General features: G+C 59.3%; 1 protein-coding gene across 7 annotated transcripts; it reads right to left on the reverse strand.

The window, feature by feature from the left end:
* Positions 1-1,849: 1,849 nt before the first annotated feature.
* KANSL3 (KAT8 regulatory NSL complex subunit 3) lies at positions 1,850-22,223 on the reverse strand. Of its 7 annotated transcripts, none has more exons than XM_036396603.2 (20): positions 21,991-22,223; positions 20,918-21,088; positions 19,946-20,036; positions 19,250-19,435; positions 19,006-19,137; positions 18,338-18,454; positions 17,847-17,948; positions 17,671-17,742; positions 16,569-16,643; positions 15,432-15,589; positions 14,899-14,962; positions 14,266-14,466; positions 13,325-13,478; positions 11,347-11,424; positions 9,875-10,063; positions 7,922-8,000; positions 6,638-6,798; positions 5,882-5,994; positions 5,074-5,296; positions 1,850-4,913 (listed from the first exon to the last, which is right to left on the reverse strand). In XM_036396603.2, exons 1-20 carry the CDS (start codon positions 22,221-22,223, stop codon positions 4,657-4,659), a joined length of 2,856 nt encoding a protein of 951 aa, XP_036252496.1. In that variant the 3' UTR covers positions 1,850-4,656. The 7 variants fall into 7 exon arrangements, with proteins under 7 accessions (XP_036252496.1, XP_054373455.1, XP_036252497.1 ...); XM_054517480.1 differs by lacking the exon at positions 9,875-10,063 and having other exon boundaries at positions 1,850-2,130; positions 4,789-4,913; positions 13,325-13,481; positions 21,991-22,209; XM_036396604.2 differs by lacking the exon at positions 11,347-11,424 and having other exon boundaries at positions 9,857-10,063; positions 21,991-22,209.
* Positions 22,224-22,616: the final 393 nt, after the last annotated feature.

A 22,616-nucleotide genomic window follows, 5' to 3' on the forward strand; every position in this document is an offset into this window, starting at 1 on the left:
CTCCTGCAACCGCGGCTGTCCCGGCGTTCCGTTCCGCAGCCGCAGCCCCGGCTCCCGTTCCCGCAGCTCCGCCGCCTCCCGCACCCCCCGGCCCCCCCGCCGCCATCAGGGCGTCCCCACGTTGCCATAGTGACGCGACCCACGCATGCGCGGTTGCTACAACCCCCGCACCGGCGATATCACTCCGTGCCGCCTCATCCAACCACAGCGCCGCTTCCGGGATCAGCCGCACGCATGCGCAGTTCTATCCCCACGGCCCCGCCGCCACCCCGCACTGCTTTTTGGGGCAGCCCGGTCCCGGTTCCGAGCCGCCGCGCGCCGCTGTCCGGCCACAGCCGGCACCCCTGTGCCCGGGCACGGCGCTTCCGCCGCCACCGGGTCCGTACACGGCAGCACAGCAGGGGAAAACTGCAGCGCCTTGCGTGTATCCTTAACCGACAGCTGGTATCCCTCCGTGTTTTCGCCTTCCGCACCCCTAGCACCGAGTGGGACTACTTTGTGTCACGATTCGTCCGCACAGCCACATCCCCGCGCACAGAATTATTTTGCCCCTGCAAATGCCAACCCTTTGATCGCAGCACAGATAATTTCGAAAAAGAACTGTTCCCAAACAGCCCCAGAGTCCCCCCAGTGTCTGGGACAGATTTCTCGACCCAAAATGAGACACCAAACCCTGAAAATTCGCCAGCATTAATCCCAAAATTAGAAAACTCACAAAAATCTTTTGATAATTTTCAACTAAAGAGACTGGGATGAAGTCAGAGGCCAGATTTGCAAAGAAGAAAGTCCAAATCCTTTAGCTATGCCTGTGCCATTCAGCCAGCGAGCCCCTGGTCCCAGAACACGGGTGGCTGTCCCACCTCATGAGATGAAGGAATTGTGAAAAGCAATAAAGGACGGTGGCATCTGCTGCCCATATTTTAAGCAACTGCTGAAAAGCAGCCTGGAAGGACAGACAGACAGACAGACAGACACTCACACCACATACACGGGGGTTTGGGTCCTGCCATCAGAGGTGGGAAGGGAACAAACGTTCCTGGCAGAGTTTGGGGTGTCCTCGGTTCCTGGGATCAGGGCAGGGCTGGGGGGGATCCTCTCCCTGACCCCAGAGCCGTGGGGCTGAGAACTCCTCTGTGGGGAGGGAAGGAGGAGTTTTCCACCTCAGTTTTGGGGGAATGGCAGCAATTCCATGGAGCAGCCACGAGTCCGGCTGGGAACCAGCCCAGCAACAGCTCCAGGTCCTTCGTGCCTCCGGGTGCTTTGTTCCCTCCAGGTCCTTTGTGCCTCTGGGTCCTTTTTCCCTCCAGGTGATTTTTGCCCCCAGCAGCTCCACCTGAGCCGTTCCAGAGCAAGCCAAGGCTCTGTCCCCACCAGCAGGGACAGCAGGCAGGGCACAGGGACGGTGGCACCTCCTCGTCCCCAGGGTTGTGACAGCTTCGGGGGGAGCAGGAGCTGTGGGTCAGCGTGGAGGGAGCACAGAATCCATGGACAGGCCAAGTTTGGGACAGGAATTGGGAATAAGCTGGGTTTTGGGAAAGGCTCTTCCTGCAGAGGGTGCTGGCACTGCCCAGGGAATGGGCCAAGCTCAGATTTTGGGGTGTCTGTGCAGGGCCAGGGGCTGGATTGATGATCCCAGTGGGTCCCTTCCCACTCAGGAAATTCCAGGATTCTCAGATTATTGCAGGGAGCCGCCCAGTGTGGATCCTTCCATGGATCCTTCCTTGCTCTGTCCCTCCATCCTTCAGCATTCACAAAATCCACCCCCAACAAAAACCATCTCCAGAGTGGCCACAGCCACAAACTCAGTCCAAAAGCACAACAAAATTTAAAAAAAAAAAAAAAAAAAACATTTAAAAAAATGAATTTTTTATTAAACAGCAACAAACCCAGAAAAACACCCCCCCCCTTTCCCACCCTCCAGGAATTCTGGGGGTCCCCACAGCCCCCAGGACAGCGTGGGGCGACAGGGACAAAGTGTCCCCAAAGTGTCCTCAAAGAGTCCTGGAGGTGCCTTGCAGGCCAGGTGCCACCGTGGGGTGCCCAGGCTGGCACAGGGCAGCCTCAGCACTGCCACAGCCAGGCAGCGCTGCCAGCCTGGCCTCCCACAGCACAGGGGCTCCGGGGCGCTCACTGCAGACAAGGGGACAGGGTCAGGGCTCTGGGGACATCCTGCCCACCCTGGGCTGCAGAACTGCCCCCACCCTGAGCCTGCTTCATCCCCAACACGGCACAGCCCAGGCAGGGCAACCACGATGCCCAGAGTGGCACAGCTCCAGTGCCAGGGCACCCAGACCCCAGGATCCCAAACTGGGGCTGCTCCATTCCAGAGCACCCAGACCCCAGGATCCCAAACTGGCACAGCTCCAGTGCCAGGGCACCCAGACCCCAGGATCCCAAACTGGCACAGCTCCAGTGCCAGGGCACCCAGACCCCAGGATCCCAAACTGGAACCGCTCCAGTGCCAGGGCACCCAGACCCCAGGATCCCAAACTGGCACAGCTCCAGTGCCAGGGCACCCAGACCCCAGGATCCCAAACTGGCACAGCTCCAGTGCCAGGGCACCCAGACCCCAGGATCCCAAACTGGCACAGCTCCAGTGCCAGGGCACCCAGACCCCAGGATCCCAAACTGGAACCACTCCAATGCCAGGGCACCCAGACCCCAGGATCCCAAACTGGCACAGCTCCAGTGCCAGAGCACCCAGACCCCAGGATCCCAAACTGGAACCGCTCCAGTGCCAGAGCACCCAGACCCCAGGATCCCAAACTGGCACAGCTCCAGTGCCAGGGCACCCAGACCCCAGGATCCCAAACTGGGGCTGCTCCATTCCAGAGCACCCAAACTGGGGCTGCTCCCAGATCCAGCACCCAAACTGGGGCTGCTCCATTCCCAGGTGCCCAGGATTCATTTCCCTCCTCAGATCCCCAGGATTCATTTCCCTCCTCAGATCCCCAGGATTCATTTCCCTCCTCAGATCCCCCAGGATTCATTTCCCTGCTCAGATCCCCCAGGATTCATTTCCCTGCTCAGATCCCCCAGGATTCATTTCCCTCCTCAGATCCCAGGATTCATTTCCCTCCTCAGATCCCCCAGGATTCATTTCCCTGCTCAGATCCCCCAGGATTCATTTCCCTGCTCAGATCCCCCAGGAGTTCCTCTCTCCCTGCAGTTTCTCCCTGCTCAGGTCTCTCCCTGGGCTCTGGGGTCCCTGCCCAGCCAGACCCCTCAGGGCAGCCCTGGAGGCTCCCTGGCAGTGCCCAAGGCCAGGCTGGGCAGGGGAAGGTGTCCCTGCCCCTGGTGGGGCTGGATGGGCTCCCAAGTCCCTTCCAGGATGCTGAGACCTTTCCCAGCAAGGCCAGGCCCCCACAGCTCAGGCCTGCCCTGGCTGCCCAGGCTGTGACTAAAATCTGTGTCCCTGGCAGGGGAGAGCTCAGGAAGGGACAGGAATTGCTGCCCCCAAGCGCTGGGAGCTCCTCTCACACCATCCTCACCCAAAGGCCAGCTCCAGGCCTTGCAGAACCGCAGGTCACAGAGCTGTGGCTGTCCCCACGCTGCAGGGACAAACACCCCACAAGGTCCCAGTTCAGTGAGAAGATAAACCCAGTTTTACTCTGATTCTCACCTCCCAGCCACACAAACCCTCAGGTTCCTCCTCACCCTCCTCCCAGGGGAGATCCCTGTGATGCCCACGGGGGATGCCAAGGGAAGTGCCCACCCCAAGGCACAGCTCAGCCCCAGATTTAAATCCCAGCTTGTGCAGAGCCCTCAGTTGGAGCTGCAAGGGGAATCTCAGCTCTGGCTGCTGCTGAGGCCTTTGGGAAGGTTACATAACCCCGCTGATGTCAGGGCTAAAATTAGGAGCAAAGCCTCATTTCCTGCCAGAGCTGCTTTCAGTTTGCTCTGGAGCAGCCCTGGCACGGCCTGAGCCCAGCCTTGGACACACAAGCTCAGCATTGTAAAGGGAAGCCAGGATCCAAAAAATTAACCCCTTCCTGGATGGCCTCAGCCTGGAGAGCAGGGCCAGGCCTGTTCCTGGGTGTCCAGAGGGTTTCAAGGTGACAGGGACACCAGCACAGCAGCTCTGAGGGGGATTGAAAAGCACCAAAGCTGCCTCTGACACAGAATTTCAGACCTGTGCCCACTGACCTGAGGGGCACCAGCTCTGGGCTGCAAGCTCTGAGCTCAGTGAATGCAAGAGACCCAGGAAGGTCAAGGGAAGAAAACCCCAAAATCCTGAGATTTAGCCAGGACTCTGCCTGGAAACTCCTGGACACGACGGGTGCAGGGTCAGGTCTGGGGCAGCAGGAGCCAAACCAGCCTGGGACAGTGTCCCTGCTGTGGTGGGGGTGGCACTGGGTGGGATCTGAGGTCCCTTTGAGCCCAAAGAGGGCCCTGGGTGGGATTTGAGGTCCCTTTGAGCCCAAAAAGGGCCCTGGGTGGGATCTGAGGTCCCTTTGAGCCCAAAAAAGGCCCTGGGTGGGATTTGAGGTCCCTTTGAGCCAAAAAAAGGCCCTGGGTGGGATTTGAGGTCCCTTTGAGCCAAAAAAAGGCCCTGGGTGGGATTTGAGGTCCCTTTGAGCCCAAAAAAGGCCCTGGGTGGGATTTGAGGTCCCTCTCAGCCCAAACCATCCCACAATTCCATGGTATCAAGGACAATCAAACCTGAACAGTGACACAGTGACAATGCCCTGGCTCCTGCCACCCCCTCCTTACACCCCAGAGATGGAACAGCCACACCTGGCAGGGCCAGGAGCTGCCCAGGTGGACAAGGAGAGGTGTCCCCCTTACCTGAGGGCCCTGGGGCTGCTCCTCCAGCTGGGGCTGAGCTGTGCCCAGCCCTGCCTGGCTCAGAGTGCCCACGCGGCCGGGCTGTCCCCGCAGCGTCACCGTGATGGTGGCCGGGGCCTTGAGGCCTGCAGAGCACACAGAAACGTCCCTGAGACACAGGCATGGTGGAGGCCACCTCCAAACAGGGCTCAGAGGGGCCTCTTGGGAAGCACAGAGCAGGAGGAGCTTTGGGAATAAAGCTCCAGGCACCAGCAGCTCCTCCCTCCCTGTGTGTCCCTCACTCACCTGCAGCCTGGTTGGAGATGTGGGCCAGCCCTGGCAGGCTGCTGGCCAGCTTGGCCAGGCCCCCATTGCTCAGCAGCTGCTGGATGGCCGTGGGTTTGCCGCCGGCAGAGGCGCCCAGGGCCAGCGAGGCGGCCACGGGGATGGTGCGAACCACGGGGCCCGCGGTGTCGGTGCTGAGGGCAGCCAGGCTCTGCAGGGCACCCGGGGCCTTCAGCGCCGAGCCCTGCAAGGACAGAGGGCACGGCTGAGACCAGGGCAGCCCTGAGCTCCTGCAGGGCCAGGCCAGGCTGAGCTCTGCAAGGACAGAGGGCACAGCTGAGATCCTGCAGGGCCAGGCCAGGCTGAGCCCTGCAAGGACAGAGGGCACGGCTGAGACCAGGGCAGCCCTGAGCTCCTGCAGGCCAGGCCAGGCTGAGCTCTGCAAGGACAGGGGCAGCCCTGTCCTCTGTCCCTCTGGGGACAGACCCTTTCCCAAGTCCCACCCCTGAGCTCTTCAGGGCCAGGCCAGGCTGGGATGGCTGCTCCCCTCTCCAGCAGAACCTTTGGGGGTCCCACACTTCTCCAGGCAGGGCTGGTCCTGGAGGATTTGTCCCTGGAACTCTGAGTGGGACAAAGTGGGACCCTGAGAGGTGCCAGTGTGGCTTTTCCCACTGATCCCTGCCAGCTCAGCAGTCTGGGGCTGCCTGCACAGAAACAGCTCCTCCCAGAGCCCTTTCAGAGCACCCAGAGCCAGCCCTGATCTCCTGCCCAGGCTCCCCCTGCCCCCCAAAGCCTCCCCTGCCCCGGGGGCTCTCCAGGGGCTCCTCACCTGCACAGGGGAGCCGGCGGCGGCCGCGCTGGGGGCCAGGCTGGAGGCCTTGGTGCCCATGTCCTGCAGGCTGAAGCTCAGCCCCTGGAGCAGGCTGCTGGCAGAGGCTGCTCCTGAAACCCAGGGAAGGACAAGGTCAGCCTGGGAGGGGTCACCAGCACCAAATTCCTGGGGCTGCAGAGCTGTTCTTCAACCTGGGGATCCTCCCACAGCTCGATTATGGGATCAGGGAATGTCCTGAGTGGGAAGGGACCCACTGGGATCATCCAATCCAGCCCTGGGACCCTCCACAGACACCCCAAAATCTCACCCTGAGAGCCCTGCAGACACCTCAAAATCCCACCCTGGGAGCCCTGCACAGACACCCCAAAATCCACCCTGAGAGCCCTGCAGACACCTCAAAATCCACCCTGGGACCCTGCACAGACACCCCAAAATCCACCCTGGGACCCTGCACAGACACCCCAAATTCCAAAGGCTCCTGGAGCTCCAGCAGCCTCAGGGCTGTGCCCATTCCCTGGGCAGTGCCCAGCACCCTCTGGGGACAGAACCCTTCCCAAATCCCACCCCAAACCTCCTCCTCTCTGGGGACAGACCCTTTCCCAAATGCCACCCCAAACCCCCTGGCCCAGCCCCATGTCCCTGCCGAGCCCCAGAGCAGATTTGGGGTGCTGCCGTTTCCCACACAAGCCCAGCCCAGGCAGGCCGGGAGGGTGAGGAGAGGCTGCCCCAGCCCCTGCGAGCTGTCGCCGGTACCTGGCAGGGCAGGGCCCTGGGCGGGCAGGCCGTGGCTGCTGCCGGCCACCAGCCGGCCCTGCAGGGCGTGGAAGGCGCTGGGGGCGGAGCTGGGGCTGCCGCTGCTGCTGGGGATGCCCGGCTGGGCCGGGCTCAGCGAGGCCTCGGCGCTGGAGCTCAGCCTGAAAGGGAAGGGAGAGACCCCGCTGAGGGCTGGGACAGGGCTGAGGGAGCTGAGGGAGCTGAGCTGGGCAAGCACAGCAGGGCTGGGAAAAACCCTAAAAATCATCGATTCCAGGAGAAGCTTCCAGGGCAGCTGCCAAATCCATGGATTTCCAAAGTGGGAGAGAATTTGGTGGCTGTGTTCACCTCCCAGAGTCACCCTGCCCCAAAGGCACTGAGCCTGCAGGGCACTGTCCCTGCCTAAACCCCACGTTTTACTTATTTAAAATTTAATTTTATAAATATTTTTAAATTTTTTATATATATATATATATATATATATATATATATATATATTTATATATGTAAACATATATATTTTTATATATGTTCATATATATTTATATACATATAAAAATATATATTTATATATATTTATATACATATAAAAATATATATTTATATATGTAAATATATATTTATATATGTATGTTATATATATTATATTATATATATTTATTTATATTTTATATTTAAAAATTATTTATTTATTTATTTATATTTTATATATAAAATAAATTTTATTTACTTGAAACCAGCTCTTCTTCCTCTCCAACCCTGATCCCAGAATCCTGGGAAGGTTTGGGTTGGAAAGGGCCCTAAAGCCCCACCCAGTGCCACCAGCAGGGACACCTCCCCCTGTCCCAGGTCACTCTGAGCCCTGTCCAGCACCTCCATGGCTCCTCTGGGAACGGGATCAGCCAGAGCCCAGCTCCCCAAAGCCTGAAAATGTTTCCATTTTAGGATGGACAAAAGGTGTCAATGTGAGATTTACACCCCAACAGTGCACAGCTCAAGCCCTTCAAGAGCTGCTTTGAGGCTCCTCTCCCCTGTCCTTGCAACAAAAATGTTCTTTGTATTGCAAAGGTGCCAGAAGGGAAGGGTTAAAGACAGAATTTCTGCCAAAGCCACCGCAAAGACAGAGATAAACAAACCTGGGGTTGGGAAAGCACAGCAGACACAGCCACAGCACCTCCACTGCCAGGGCCCAACAGAGCTTCCAGGAGCTTCAGAGCCTCCCCCATGCCAGAAAACTCCACGTGCAGGAGAGAAAGACCCCAAAAGTCCCCAATTCCCACTCACTTGGGGGTGGAGAGCAGCCCCGAGAGCTCCTTGGTGCTGGGCACGGCCTGGCCCAGGGGCAGCGGCTTCCCGGAGACAACTGCAAAACAAAAAGGAGAAGGCTCAGCTCCTGTCCCACAAACCCTCGGGGATCCCCCTTGGCCAAGTACCCATCAGCTCCCAGAGCATCTTCTGCAGGAATCCCAGTCTGGGAGGAGCAAAATCCAGTTAGAACACACGAAATATGGAATTCCAGAGGCAGGAGGGAAGGAATCACCTCCTGAAATCCCCAAGGAACCTCAGGCCCCTGGCACCAATTGAAAATCTCTCTCCTAAAGGTTCTCTCCACAAATCCCCTCCTGTTCCATGGGATCTGGGTGATTTTGTAAGGATTCTTGCTTCAAGACACTTTACAAAATACACAGGGATGCGACAAGTCACGGAATTTGTTCATCTGTTTATTGCAGCATTGGGGGGTACAACTGCATTCCTTCCTTGTGCATTGCTCCTGGCAAAGAGGCAATCCTTGTTTGGGTTCATGTTTACTTCTGCAACTCATTTCCTTTCTGTGGAAAGAAGTAAAGTTTGGAAAATTAAAAAATAAAATTAAAAAAAAAAAAATTTTGATTCTGGAAAGCAGAGGTTTTCAAAGCTGCCAGAAGATGAAGCGAAACCTTCCAGAAGGATGTGGATTTGTGTCTTGTGGCAGGAAGATGGAGCCCACCAGCTCTTCCTGGGCATTTTCCAGGTGCAGAGGCAGGGTGGGAGCTGGGATTTGCTGGGATGGGAATCCCAGGAGTGCCTGCCCCACTCCAGCCCAGGGGGATCAGCAGAGTGGGGGATCAGGAGGGCACTGAACTCTTCCAGAGGGAGCAACTTCACCATGATCCCTCAGGGGTCCAGGCATGAGGAACGTGGAGAGAGGTCCAGCAGGACCAGCAGCACCAGAACCCAGCTCCCAGCAGGACCAGCAGCACCAGAACCCAGCTCCCAGCAGGACCAGCAGGACCAGAACCCAGCTCCCAGCAGGACCAGTATCCATCCTGCTCCCAGTAACACCAGCAGCACCAGCAGGACCAGAACCCAGCTCCCAGCAGGACCAGCAGGACCAGAACCTGCTCCCAGCAGGACCAGAACCCAGCTCCCAGCAGCACCAGCAGGACCAGCAGCACCAGAACCCAGCTCCCAGCAGGACCAGCAGCACCAGAACCCAGCTCCCAGCAGGACCAGTATTCATCCTGCTCCCAGCAGGACCAGAACCCAGCTCCCAGCAGGACCAGAACCCAGCTCCCAGCAGCACCAGTATCCATCCTGCTCCCAGTAACACCAGCAGGACCAGCAGCACCAGAACCCAGCTCCCAGCAGCACCAGCAGGACCAGAACCCAGCTCCCAGCAGGACAAGAACCCTGCTCCCAGTAGGACCAGCAGGACCAGAACCTGCTCCCAGCAGGACCAGCATCCATCCTGCTCCCAGCAGCACCAGTAGCACCAGCACCCTGCTCCCAGTAGCACCAGTATCCTGCTCCCAGTAGCACCAGTATCCAACCTGCTCCCAGTAGCACCAGTATCCAACCTGCTCCCAGCAGCACCAGTATCCATCCTGCTCCCAGTAGCTCCCAGCAGCACCAGCACCCATCCTGCTCCCAGCAGCAGCTCCAGGCCTCCAGAAGAAGGTGCCTGAGCAGAGGGAGGTGCAGGATCCCCTCCCAGCTCCAGGCTGTTTCCAAGGCTCCTGCCAAGGTCCCCCCCAGCCACTCACAGCTGGAGTCTCCACCTTTCCCTGCAGCTACATCCTCCAAAAAGCAGGGCTAGGGAAAAAGCAGGGCTCAGGAGAAAGCAGGGCTAGGGAAAAAGCAGGGCTCAGGAGAAAGCAGGGCTCAGGAGAAAGAGGGACTAAGGAAAGCCAGGCCTGCCAAAGCACAGCTCCCTCCCCAGCAGGCCCTGCCAGGTGCCACAGCCAGGTGCCAACTCACTTTCAGCCTGGGTGCTCAGGGCTGCTCCGGTGCCCGTGGCATCTCCGTGGGACACAATGGTCACCTTGATTTTGGCTCGTTTGGAGGTTTTGGTGCACGGAGGGGTCGGGCTGGGGCTCTGCCGCCTCTTCAGCTGCACTCTCACATCATCTTTGCCAGCCCCCTCCGAGTGCTCGGGGGCCGCTGCCACTGGGGGACACAGAAGGGGCTCTTGGAGTGCCCAGGGTGCTCGGGGTGCCAGGAGGGAAAGGTGCCCGTGCACAGCTCCCTCTGTGCCAGCCTGCCCAGCTCCTGTGCACAGGAACCCCCTGAGACCCCAGAGCTGCCAGGGCTGCCCTGGCTCTGCGCGGCTGCCTCAGCCCCACAGGGGCATTTGCACCCCGAAATCCTGGCTGGGCAGGGACAAGGTGAGGGCCTGCAGGCACAGAGGGTCAGGGCTCAGCTGCAGCTCCAGCACAGGCCCAGGATGCCCCAGGTCCCCTGCAGGAGCTGGGCAGCGTTGGAGAGGCACCAAGCGAAGCCGAGGAGCTGCTGCAGCAAAGCCAAGCCCCCAAAACCCCACACTGCGAGGGCCTGGGGCAGAAACCCCACAGCTGAGAGTTCCCTGCCCCAAGCACAAGCTCCCCGAGGCCAGGGTGACCCCAAAAAGCACAGAGGAGCCCCAGGTGCAGCCCAGGGACACGGCCATGAGCTGCCACAGCCTGCCAAGCCACACCTGCCACCACTGGGGCACAGCCCCCGGCCCCAGCCTGCAGTGCTGAGAATTCCCAACAGTCCCAGCTCCCCAAAGCATCCAAAGCATCCAGGAGAGCCCTGCAGGCCCCAGAGCCCCAGCCCAGGGCCAGCAGCCAGGCAGGAGCGAGTGGCACATCATGGGCACCAGGTGTCCCTCAGAGCACGGGCAGGGACCCTGGGGTGTCCCTCTGTGTCCCCTGGGAGCCGGTTTGGGAGCTTCCCAGAGCCATTCCTGATCCATCAGAGCCTTCCCAGAGCCTTTCCTGATCCATCAGAGCCTTCCCAAAGCCATCCCTGATCCATCAGAGCCTTCCCAGAGCCATCCCTGATCCATCAGAGCCTTCCCAAAGCCATCTCTGATCCATCAGAACCTTTCCAAAGCCATCTCTGATCCATCAGAACCTTTCCAAAGCCATCTCTGATCCATCAGAACCTTTCCAAAGCCATCTCTGATCCATCAGAACCTTCCCAAGGCCATCAAGGATCCATCAGCAAAGCCTGAGATTTATCCATGGGGGCAGGAGGAGCTCAGCAAAGCCTGAGATCTCTGCTGGCAAAGAGGGCCCTGGGCTGGAGCTCCAAAGAGCAGAGAAGCACAAAGCAGGGGACGAGGGGACACAGCAGGGACACGCTGGGGACACAGCCCCAGAGGAAGGGGAAGAGGAGGATGATGGAGGAAGGCAGCAGAGACAGAGAGAAGGACAGAGACAGGCAGAGAGCAGTGAGGAGATACTCACCAAAGAGACATGAGGAGGTGCCAGGAGGAAGAGCTTTCCTCACCAGCATGTTTTGTTTCAGAAAAGCAGCAAACTGAGCTGAAATGAATCAGAGAGAATCACAGAATCACAGACCTGGCTCTGGGGACACTGAGAGGGGACCCTGGAGCAGGCAGAGCTCTGGACAGGACAGATCCAGCCATGGGAGCACATCCTGGGATGGCTCATTCCAACAAAGAGCCTGACACAGCCAGTGGGACAGGGCTGAGAGGAGCAGGGCTGGGCAGGGCTGGGCTGGGCTGGGCTGAACTGAGGGCCTGAGAGCAGCTGGAGATGGGAGCCAGCAGTGCCCTGAGCAGCTCCAGATGGGAATCACCACAGCATTCCCGAGAAAATGAGGCACCAGGAATCATCATGGCATTCCTGATAGATCCAAGCACTGGGAATCACCTCAGCATCCCTGACAGAACCAGGCACTGGGAATCAATCCCAGTATTCCTGACAGAACCAGGCACTGGGAATCAATCCCAGTATTCCTACCAAAACAGGCACTGGGAATCAATCCCAGTATTCCTGACAGAACCAGGCACCAAGAATTACCACCCCTGCATTTATTCCCAATCAAACCAGGCACCAGGACACAGATCCTGTCCTGGTCCTGACACAGCCTCCTCCTGTGTCCCCTGTGTCCCCTGGGAAGTGCCTCCCTCAGGAACACAACCCTTCAGTCCCTGGGCTGAGGAACGAAGGCAGAGCCAAGCTCCAGCTTCCCCCTGGAGCCCATCCTCGAGCCAGGAAGGACCTGCAGGGTCACAGCTGCAGGTGACAATGATGGGTGTGCAGTGTCACAGCTGCAGGTGACAATGATGGACCTGCAGGGTCACTGCTGAAGGTGACAATATGGGTGTGCAGGGTCACAGCTGCAGGTGACAATGATGGACCTGCAGGGTGACAGCTGCAGGTGACAATGATGGACCTGCAGGGTCACAGCTGCAGGTGACAGTGATGGGTGTGCAGGGTGACAGCTGCAGGTGACAGTGATGGACCTGCAGGGTCACAGCTGCAGGTGACAATGACCTGACAATGATGAACCTGCAGGGTCACAGCTGCAGGTGACAATATGGGTGTGCAGGGTCACTGCTGAAGGTGACAATATGGGTGTGCAGGGTCACAGCTGCAGGTGACAATGATGGACCTGCAGGGCCACAGCTGCAGGTGACAATGATGGACCTGCAGGGTCACAGCTGCAGGTGACAGTGATGGACCTGCAGGGTCACTGCTGAAGGTGACAATATGGGTGTGCAGGGTCACAGCTGCAGGTGACAATATGGGTGTGCAGGGTCACAGCTGCAGGTGACAATGATGGACCTGCAGGGTCACTGCTGAAGGTGACACCTGTCCAGATTTGCCCTGAGCACAGCAAGGAGAGAAGGGAGGATGCAGAGCCATCCCCCAGGTGCTGCTGGGATTTGCCAGGAGGGCTCTTCAGCCACAAAAGCACTCCCTGAACTCCCAAAGTTCACCAGACTGAAGCTTTTCAACAAAAACCACAAAACCCCACAGCTCAAGCTGGTTCCTTCTCCACAGCAGGTTTTCCACAGGATGGTTCTGGAACTCCCCAAATCCCACATTTTCCACCTCAATTCAGCAGCCTCAACCATCTCCTGAGCACCTTCAGAGTCTCCCCAGGCAGCCCTGAAGGAGACACCAGGCCAGGATGTCCCAAAAGGATCAGAGCATGGCTACAGGCTCAGCCAGAGAGAAAATCCTTCCCAGTCCCAACAGCAGCAAGGCTCCACAAGCTGCAGAAACACCATTTCCAACCCAATTCCAAGCCTCCAGCACTGACAGGCGCTGAGCTGCAGAGAAAGCTGCCACAGGGAGCTTGGAATTCAGCACAGCACAGAGAAAACAAAAACCTCCACAGGTCAAGAGAGAGAGAGAGAAAAGCCCAAACTGCAGCAGCTGGAAGGGTGGGGAAGCTGCAGGGAGCTGTTACCTTGTGCCTGCTTGTGGCTCAGGACGGTGTCGGGCCTCGGCACCTGCCTCCTCTGCAGCTGCGTGGGGCCCACCTGGCTGGGCTTGGGCAGCGCCAGCGCGGCCACCTTGGTCTTGGGGCTGGACGTGGGGCTGCTGGACACGCTGGACAGGTCCTGCTGGGACAGACGGACACTCAGCCAACGTCTGCCGGGGCAGCCCTGGCCCTGAGCGCTCACTGCCCTCACCGTGAGAATCCGGGGGGTTTAAAGGCTGGAAAGACCTTCAGGATCGAGAGCCACTGTCAGCAGCAGGGCCACCACCGAGCCCTGTCCCCCAGAGCCACACCCAGCTGGGCTCTGAACATCCCAGGGCTGGTGACTCCACCAGCCCGTTCCAAAGCCTCACAACCATGAGAGAATTTTCCCAAATCTATCATCTCAACTTCCCCTGAGGCCCTGGGTACCCTCTCACCTCCCTCTCCCAACACTCAGCACAGATTTGGGAGATTTAATTTTCCCAAATTTCTCATCTAAACCTTTCCCTGAGGCCCTGGGTACCCTCTCACCTCCCTCTCCCAACACTCAGCACAGATTTGGGAGATTTAATTTTCCCAAATCTATCATCTCAACTTCCCCTGAGGCCCTGGGTACCCTCTCACCTCCCTCTCCCAACACTCAGCACAGATTTGGGGGTTTTAATTTTCCCAAATCTCTCGTCTAAAGCTCCCCTGAGGCCACATCCCCCTGGGTACCCTCTCACTCCCTCTCCCAACACTCAGCACAGATTTGGGAGATTTAATTTTCCCAAATCTCTCATCTAAAGCTCCCCTGAGGCCACATCCCCCTGGGTACCCTCTCACCCCTCACTCCCAAAGCTCAGCACAGATTTGGGAGATTCTGGTGGCACAAAACCCCCTCTTTGCACACCCCCAGCTGGAATGAGGCTGGGAAGAGCCCCCACCTCGGAGCCTGAGGGTGAGGCTGGCACTTTGGCTGCAGGGGAGGCAGGTCTGCTGCTCCTCTCGGGCAGCTCGAAGGACAGGTCCCTCCTGCTGCACTCACGGGGCTTCTTCTTCCTCTCAGCATCCAGGTCGCGGGGCTCGGAGCCCGAGTGGCTCTCGGCCCGGGTCAGCACCCCTGTCAGGAAGTCTGCAATCTCATCCTGGGAATTTTGGGAGAAACACTGGGCTTCAGTGCTGGGCAGCTCTCTGAGCAATGGATCTCCCACAGCTCGAAGCGAGGGAATGAGGCATTCCCAAGGGGATACATGGGTAAGGCTCTGTGGGTTGGGAATTCTGCAGGAAATCCCCAAAAGCTCACAGAGAGAATGGAGATTTCTCAGTGAAGCTCACAAAGCACTGATTTAGGACTTGTGGGTAAAACCACAGTGGTTTCTGCCAAAATGCTGCTGTGCCCCCAAGCAGATGTGCTGGGACACTCAGGAAACTGCTCAGGTTAAGGGGCACCCCCAGGGATCCCACACCTCCCTTCCAAACCCCCCCGAGGAGAAGATTCCCTCCAATCCAGCCCATCCCTGCTGTAACCTGGGACACTCCAGCACTGACTCCTTCCTTTTCCTGATCCCTGTGGGTACCTGGATGCACCTGTCCACCATGCTCTGGGTCAGGCCTTCTGCCTTCTTTTTGGCTTTGCTTATCCTAGGGGAAAAAAAGCACCAAACCAGGTGGGAATCCACACTTTTCCACGAGCATCCTTCACCTGATGAGGACAAAGATCCTTTCTGCAACTCCCCAAAGCATTTTGCAAAGCCAATCAGACATTTCAGAGCTCTGCCTTCGCACCCAGTGTCAGTTTAAGGTTTCTTTCTTTCCTCTCCTTTATGGATTTTCACTGCTAGAGATCCCTGACTCCTGTGATGCTCCAAAAGCTCCTCTGTACTGCTGGGTGCAGCCCTAAATCAAGCCCAGCCCTAAACCAGGCCCAGCCCTAGGTCAGGCCCATTCCCATACAAGTTTTTCCAGCAGTTATTCCCAACACAGACAAGTCTGAAGTATTCCCATGCAATTCCCACCTTGTTCCAGCGCCAGATTTGGGGTTGGCATCCCCAGCATGCCCAGGTGCTGCCCAGAATTCCCAGAGGAGAGAGCCCAGCTGGCAGAGCCTCACCTGAGGTTGTCATCTGCTCCTCCCACCACCACCAAGCTGTTGTCCGCCCGGATCTTCTCCCGGAAATCCTCCATGGCCTCCACGTTGCACTGCAGGGAGTTCTGCCCGATGACGAAGAGCACCGGGGTCTTCATCTCCAGGAGGGGATCATCCACGTCCTGCAACAGGGCAGGGATGGAGCTGCAGCCCCAGGACAGGGCTGAGGAGCTCCCAGGGGTGAGGCCCAACGGGATTTGCTGAGGCCAGAGGGAAACCCTGCTCGAGCTGCAGGAAATGGAGCCTTGAATGGAGCCTCTCCAATGGAATTCCACTGCCCCTGCAAGGAGCCACTCCCCAGCCTGGCTGTGGCCATCACCAGTCCCTGTCCAGTCACACCCAAAAGCGACAAATATGGGCTCCGTGGAAATGGCACAGAAAAATGAGGGACACAGGACAGGGATAAGGGAGCCAGGACAGGGATGAAGAGGGACACAAATAACAAGGGACACAGGACAGGGATAAGGGAGCCAGGACAGGGATGAAGAGGGACACAGGACAGGGATAAGGGAGCCAGGACAGGGATGAAGAGGGACACAGGACAGGGGTAAGGAGGGACACAGGACAGGGATAAGGAGGGACACAGGACAGGGATAAGGGAGCTAGGCCATGGATAACAAGGGACACAGGACACAGAAAACAAGGGACAGAGAACTTGGATAATGGAGCCAGGACAGGGATAAGGAGGGACACAGGACACGGATAATGGAGCCAGCCCATGGATAACAAGGGACACAGGCCATGGATAATGATGGATCCAGGCCCTGGATAATGATGGATCCAGGCCATGGATAATGATGGATCCAGGCCCTGGATAATGATGGATCCAGGCCATGGATAATGATGGATCCAGGCCCCCAGGAAGCAGCTCCAAAACCCCACCACAGCAGAGACAAGCCAAGAGCACAAGGTGACAAGATCCTCACACCAGCCATGGATCAAGAATCCCACCAGGGTTGCTACAGCCCCTCCTCTGAGAGCAACAGCTGCTCCAAACAACAGTCACACCCACATTCCCCCCAAAAATCAGCCAAGTATCCAGGAACCATTCCACAAAAAAAGACAAGCAGAGCTCTTTAAGCAGCTCCACCTGATCCTTACCCCTCTGGGGCCGTCCACAGTGAGCAGGGGGAAGCCAAGGCACACGACAGCAGTGACATATTCCATCACAGAAACCTGGGCAGGGAGAGAGCAGTCAGCATCCCCAGCAGGGACACATCCCATCAGTCAGCATCCCCAGCAGGGACACATCCCATCCCAGGGCAGCATCCCCAGCAGGGACACATCCCATCCCAGGGCAGCACCCCCAGAGCCCAGCACATCCCAGGAATGAAGGCTGCTTTGCCAGGCTCCTGCCAGGCTCCTGCCTGTTAATTACCAAGGTGTTGCTCTTAAGGTCTTAATAGCAACACCTTGGTAATTAACACAGTGATTAAATGACTCAAATTGCAAAGGGCCCATGACACAGAGGTCAAAGCCGGGCCCTGGAATGGGCACAGGGACAGACAGAACCCCAGCAGCCACTGAAATCCATCCCTGAGCTGAGGCTGCCAAGGGGCTCTGGGAGAATCACAGAACCCTGGAATGGTTTGGGAAGGACCTTGGAGCCCATCCCAAGGTCTGGGTACATCCCATCCCACCCCTGCCATGGCAGGGACACCTCTCACTGTCCCAGCTGCTCCAGCCAGGCCTGGGACACTTCCAGCCACAGCTCCCCTGGGAATTCCATCCCAGCCAGGAATTCCTTCACAATATCCCATTTAGATCTCTCCTTTCCCAGTTTGAAGCCATTCCCTGTGTCCTGTGCCTCCATCCCCTGTCCCCAGTCCCTCTCCAGCTCTCCTGGAGCCCCTTCAGGCCCTGGAATGTGCTGGAAGCTCTCCCTGGAGCCTTCCCTTCTCCAGGTGAGCACTCCCAGCTCTCCCTGGAGCCTTCCCTTCTCCAGGTGACCATTCCCAGCTCTCCCTGGAGCCTTCCCTTCTCCAGGTGACCATTCCCAGCTCTCCCTAGAGCCTTCCCCTCTCCAGGTGAGCACTCCCAGCTCTCCCTGGAGCCTTCCCTTCTCCAGGTGACCATTCCCAGCTCTCCCAGCCTTGCTCCAGAGGCTCCAGCCCTGGAGCAGCTCCGTGGCCTCCTCTGGAGCTGCTCTGACAGAGCCCCACCCCTCCTGTGCCCCAGGAACACAGAGCACTGGGGCACTCACGTGGCAGGCCACCAAGGCACCCGTGTTCCACCCAATCAGGATGATCTGCTTGTGAGAGAAGTGGTTGTGGATCTGTGGGACACAAAACAAAGCTGGAGAGCTGGGACAGACACTGGGACGATGCCCAGGGTGGCACCGGGGGCAGGGGGCACAGGGGAACCTCCTGCTGTCCTCACCTCGGCCACCTTGCCCCTGACAGCGCCGATCATGTGCTCCAGGCACTGCAGCACCCCCACCCCGCTGCCATTGTTCAGCAGGGACGTGGCAATGGGGATCACCTGGGAGGGAAACGGGACGTCAGGGACAGCCAGCAGGGCTGGGGACAGCGTCAGGACTGCCACAGAGCCAGCCCCAAAGAGGAACCCCACAGATCAGAGCCAGCCCCACAGAGGAACCCCACGGAGCCAGCCCCAAAGAGGAACCCCACAGATCAGAGCCAGCCCCACAGAGGAACCCCACAGATCCAGCCCCAAAGAGGAACCCCACAGATCCAGCCCCAAAGAGGAACCCCACAGAAGAATCCCACAGAGCCAGCCCCACAGAGGAACCCTACAGAGCTGGCCCCACAGAGCCAGCCCCACAGAGGAACCCTACAGATCCAGCCCCACAGATCCAGCCCCACAGAAGAACCCCACAGATCCAGCCCCACAGATCCAGCCCCACAGACCTTTCCCAGGCAGGAGAGCTGGGACTGCCAGAAGCGGTGCCGTCGGGACGTGGGGAACAGGGAGTTGGCGGGGCCGGAGGACGCGATGAGGATCAGGGGGGACCCGGGCAGTTTGCTCTGCAAGGTCCAACAGGAGGAGCCTGTCAGGGACAGCAGCGCTCCCAGGAAAGGCCTCCCTGCCCCACGAGGAAGAGGGAAGGATCTTGCACAGCTCTTTAATTGTCCTCCCAAAGGTCCCCCAGGATACCCAGGAGCATTTCTCCAACAGAAGGGACTCTCCTTCCTGAGGGACAGCTCCGGTCTCTGCTCCGTGGGACAGGGACAGGGCCCAGGGAACGGCTGGAGCTGAGCCAGGGCAGGCTCAGGGTGGGATTTGGGAAAGGTTCTGTCCCCAGAGGGTGCTGGGCACTGCCCAGGGAATGGGCACAGCCCTGAGGCTGCCGGAGCTCCAGGAGCCTTTGGATTTTGGGGTGTTTGTGCAGGGATGCCCAGGGTGGCATTTTGGGATGTCTGTGCAGGGCCAGGGGTGGGATTGATAATCCTGGTGGGTCCCTTCCATTCACAGAGCAGGTGTAAATCAGGGGCAGAAGAGCCCAGGGAGAGGACAGAGGCAGAGCATGGGGAGACTGAAGCTGCCACGGGACCCCCACACCCCCCAGGGCACTCACTGGTTTATTATGGGACAGGACACCCACTGCTGGGTCCCAGGGCCTCTTGAGCAGCAGGGACAGCGCCTCAGCCCCCGCTGCTCCCGTCTTGGCCGTGGAGGAGAGCAGCATCCTGTCAATCAGCGCGGGGATCTGCAAACAGAGCCCGGGGGGAGTGAGAAAACACACCCAAAGCACAGGGCAGCAATTCCAGCCTCTCCGCTCTGCCAGCTGTGACAGCCAAGCCTCCCCCTGCTTTTATCACCTTTCCCTTCAGGGTCTGCAGGGCATCCAGGTATGCAGCCAGCACGGGCAGGCTCAGGGTCTCCACCAGCGTGGTGTGGAGCCACTGGATGAGTTTGGTGTCCCAGTTGACGCTGGCCAGGGCCTGGCGCACCCTGCGGGCACATTTATCCACAGCAATCCTCCTCAGCACGGGCTCGTTGCAGGCCTGCAAGCAGGAATTCCCAACAAACAGTCCAGGGGAAGGAAGATGGAGCATGGCACTGCACTCCCATCCCCAGGGAAAGGTCAGCGTGGGCTACCCAAACATCTGGAGTGAGGACAACATCTGGCTGAGGAGGAGGCTGAGGGGAACCCTCAGAGCAATCCAGAACTTCCAAGGGGAAGCTCTGATTCCTGGGACAGGGACAGGACCCAGGGAATGGCTGGAGCTGGGCCAGAGCAGGCTCAGGCTGGATTCTGGGAAAGGTTCTGTCCCCAGAGGGTGCTGGGCACTGCCCAGGGAATGGGCACGGCCCCAAGGCTGCCGGAGCTCTAGGAGCCTTTGGATTTTGGGGTGTGCAGGGCCAGGGGCTGCACTGATGACCCATGTGGGTCCCTTCCAGCCCAGGACATTCTATGATCCCACAAAAACCACAAAGCCCAGAGCTGCCTGTTCCTCAAGGCCACCCCAACCACCCCAGGTTCTGTGGCAAGGCCGGAGCCCAGCCCCTCTCACCCCCTCGTTGGCCAGGCGGGCCAGCCTGTCCGACTGCAGCGCTTTGTGGATCTTGTTGAACAGTTTGTTCTGGGCCATGGTCCAGCCCGTCCTGCGGGGACAGACACAGCGGGGTCACCCACAAAACCACCAAACCACCCCCGCTTCCTCTGCTCTGGAGCTGCCACCCCACCTGCTGATGTGCTCCTCCTAGCCTGGATTCCCATTCCCTGGAATTCCCAACCAAGATTCCCAGGCGCTCCCAGCCCATATTCCCTGGCCTTCCCAGCCTGGATTCCCTGCCATTCCCACCTGTTGACATGGCATTTCCAGCCCATATTCCCTGCCATTCCCAGCCTGGATTCCATGGCATTTCCAGCCCATATTCCCTACTGTTCCATGGCATTCCCAGCCCAGATTCCCACCTGTTGACATGCTCCTCCCTACCAGCCCATATTCCCATTCCCAGCCCATATTCCCATTCCCAGCCCATATTCCCATTCCCATATCCCCTGCCATTCCCAGCCCTCGTTGCATGGCATTCCCAGCCCATACTCCCATTCCTAGCCCACATTCCCATTCCCAGCCCATATTCCCACCTGCTGACGTGCTCCTCCCAGCCCCTATTCCCATTCCTGACCCATATTCCCACCTGTTGACATGCTACTCCCAACCCATATTCCCATTCTCAGCCCCTATTCCCATTCCCAGCCCCTATTCCCGTTCCCAGCCCCTATTCCCTGCCATCCCCTGCCATTCCCAGCCCCTATTCCCATTCCCAGCCCCTATTCCCTGCCATCCCCAGCCTATATTCCCTGCCATTCCCAGCCCCTATTCCTGTTCCCAGCCCGGATCCCCACCTGTTGACGTGCTCCTCCCAGCCCCTATTCCCGTTCCCAGCCCATATTCCCATTCCCAGCCCCTATTCCCATTCCCAGCCCCTATTCCCATTCCCAGCCCCTATTCCCTGCCATTTCCAGCCTGGATCCCCACCTGTTGACGTGCTCCTCCCAGTCGTCGGGCGGCGGGGGCGCGTCGGCGTCGGTGCGGGCGAACATGACGTGCCGCTCGCACTCGTTCATCACGCTCCGAGCCTTCTGGTTGTCGTACAGCGGCATCGGCGTCGGCGTCACCGTCTCCACGTCGATGGGGACATCGGCCTCCCTGCCACCCACACGGGGGTCAGGGCAAGGATGGGGCACCCCAGGGGCATCCAGGGGGTTTGGGGGATCCCAGGGGGTTTGGGCAGCGCTCCCAGGGTTGCACAGGGTGGGACTGACCCAGCTCCTGGAGCACCAAACCAAGCACCTTGGACATCACAAACTGAGACCTCTGGGCCCCCAAACCAATCTATCCTGGACCCCCAAACCGATCTCCCTGAAGCCCCAAACCAAACATCCTGGATCATCAAACCTAGAGCTCCAAAAGTGAGCCCCTGGAGCCCCAAACTGAGACTGCTGGAGCCCACAAACGACAGCCCCTGGAGCCCCAAACCATGGCCCCTGGCCACCACAAACTGAGACCTCTGGACAGCCCAAACCGAAACTCCTCAGTGCCCCCCCTCACCCATCAGGATCCCACCCCAGGCCATCAGGGCCCCCAGCTTCCCCCTCACAACTCCCCCACTCTCCCTTATGACCACCCCCAGCCCCACAGCACCTCCCAACTCCTCCCTCACAGCCCCGCCTCTCCCCACCCCTCAAGACCCCTGCAGACCCCAAACGGCTCCCCCCAGACCCACAGGACCCTCTCCTTTCCCCTCACAACCCCTGTAGCCCTACAGGAGACCCCCCAGTCTCCCCCTCAGCCTCACATGCCACTCAGCCCTACAGGACCCCTCTAATTTCCCCCTCAGCTTCACAAGATCCCTTCACAACTCCACAGGACCCCCTCCCTTCCCCTCACAGGCCCCTCAGCCCTACAGGACCCCCCTAATTTCCCCCTCAGCTTCACAAGATCCCCTCACAACTCCACAGGACCCCCTCCCTTCCCCTCACAGGCCCACAGGACCCCCCCAGTTCCCCCCTCCCACCCCTTGCCATCCCCTCCGCCGCCCGGGCTCTCACGGGGCGCTGCCGAGGTGCCTCCGCGGGGTGAGGAAGAGGAGCCGGGCGGGCCGGGCGGCGCTGGCATCGGGGTGCGCGCTCCAGGGCTTGGCGTAGCTGTGGTCGAGGCACACCAGGTCCAGCTCCCGCTCGTGCGCCGACAGCTGCAGCAGCAGCGACGTGCCCATCCTGCGGGCCGACCACTGCAGCTCGCGCTCCCTGTCGCGATCGCGGTCCCCGGCGCGCTGCGACATGGCGGGAGCCCCGCCCCCTCCGCCCTCCACCTCACGGCGCCGCCGGCGCCGCCGCCGCCGCCCGCCCCTCAGCGCGCGTGCGCGGGGCGCGCTCCCGCCTCCCCGGCCTCCCCTCAGCGCGCGTGCGCGGGGCGCGCTCCCGCTTCCCCTCAATGTGCGCGCGCCCGGCGCGCTCCCGCGGGACCGCGACATGTCCCCGTGGGAAGGGACCCGCGGGGATCGGGGAATGTCCCTGGGATGTCCCCAGGTATGTCCCCTTGGGAAAGGACACTCCAGGCTTATCCAGCCCCCCGCACAGGGCACTGCGCGCTCCCGCGGGCTCACGGAGCGTCCCGCGTGGGGACACGGGGACGCAGTTACCGGTGACAGCCCCCGCGCCGCCACCCGCCGTTG

The sequence above is a fragment of the Molothrus ater genome, chromosome 28 (assembly GCF_012460135.2).
Source record: "Molothrus ater isolate BHLD 08-10-18 breed brown headed cowbird chromosome 28, BPBGC_Mater_1.1, whole genome shotgun sequence".
NCBI lineage: Eukaryota > Metazoa > Chordata > Aves > Passeriformes > Icteridae > Molothrus > Molothrus ater.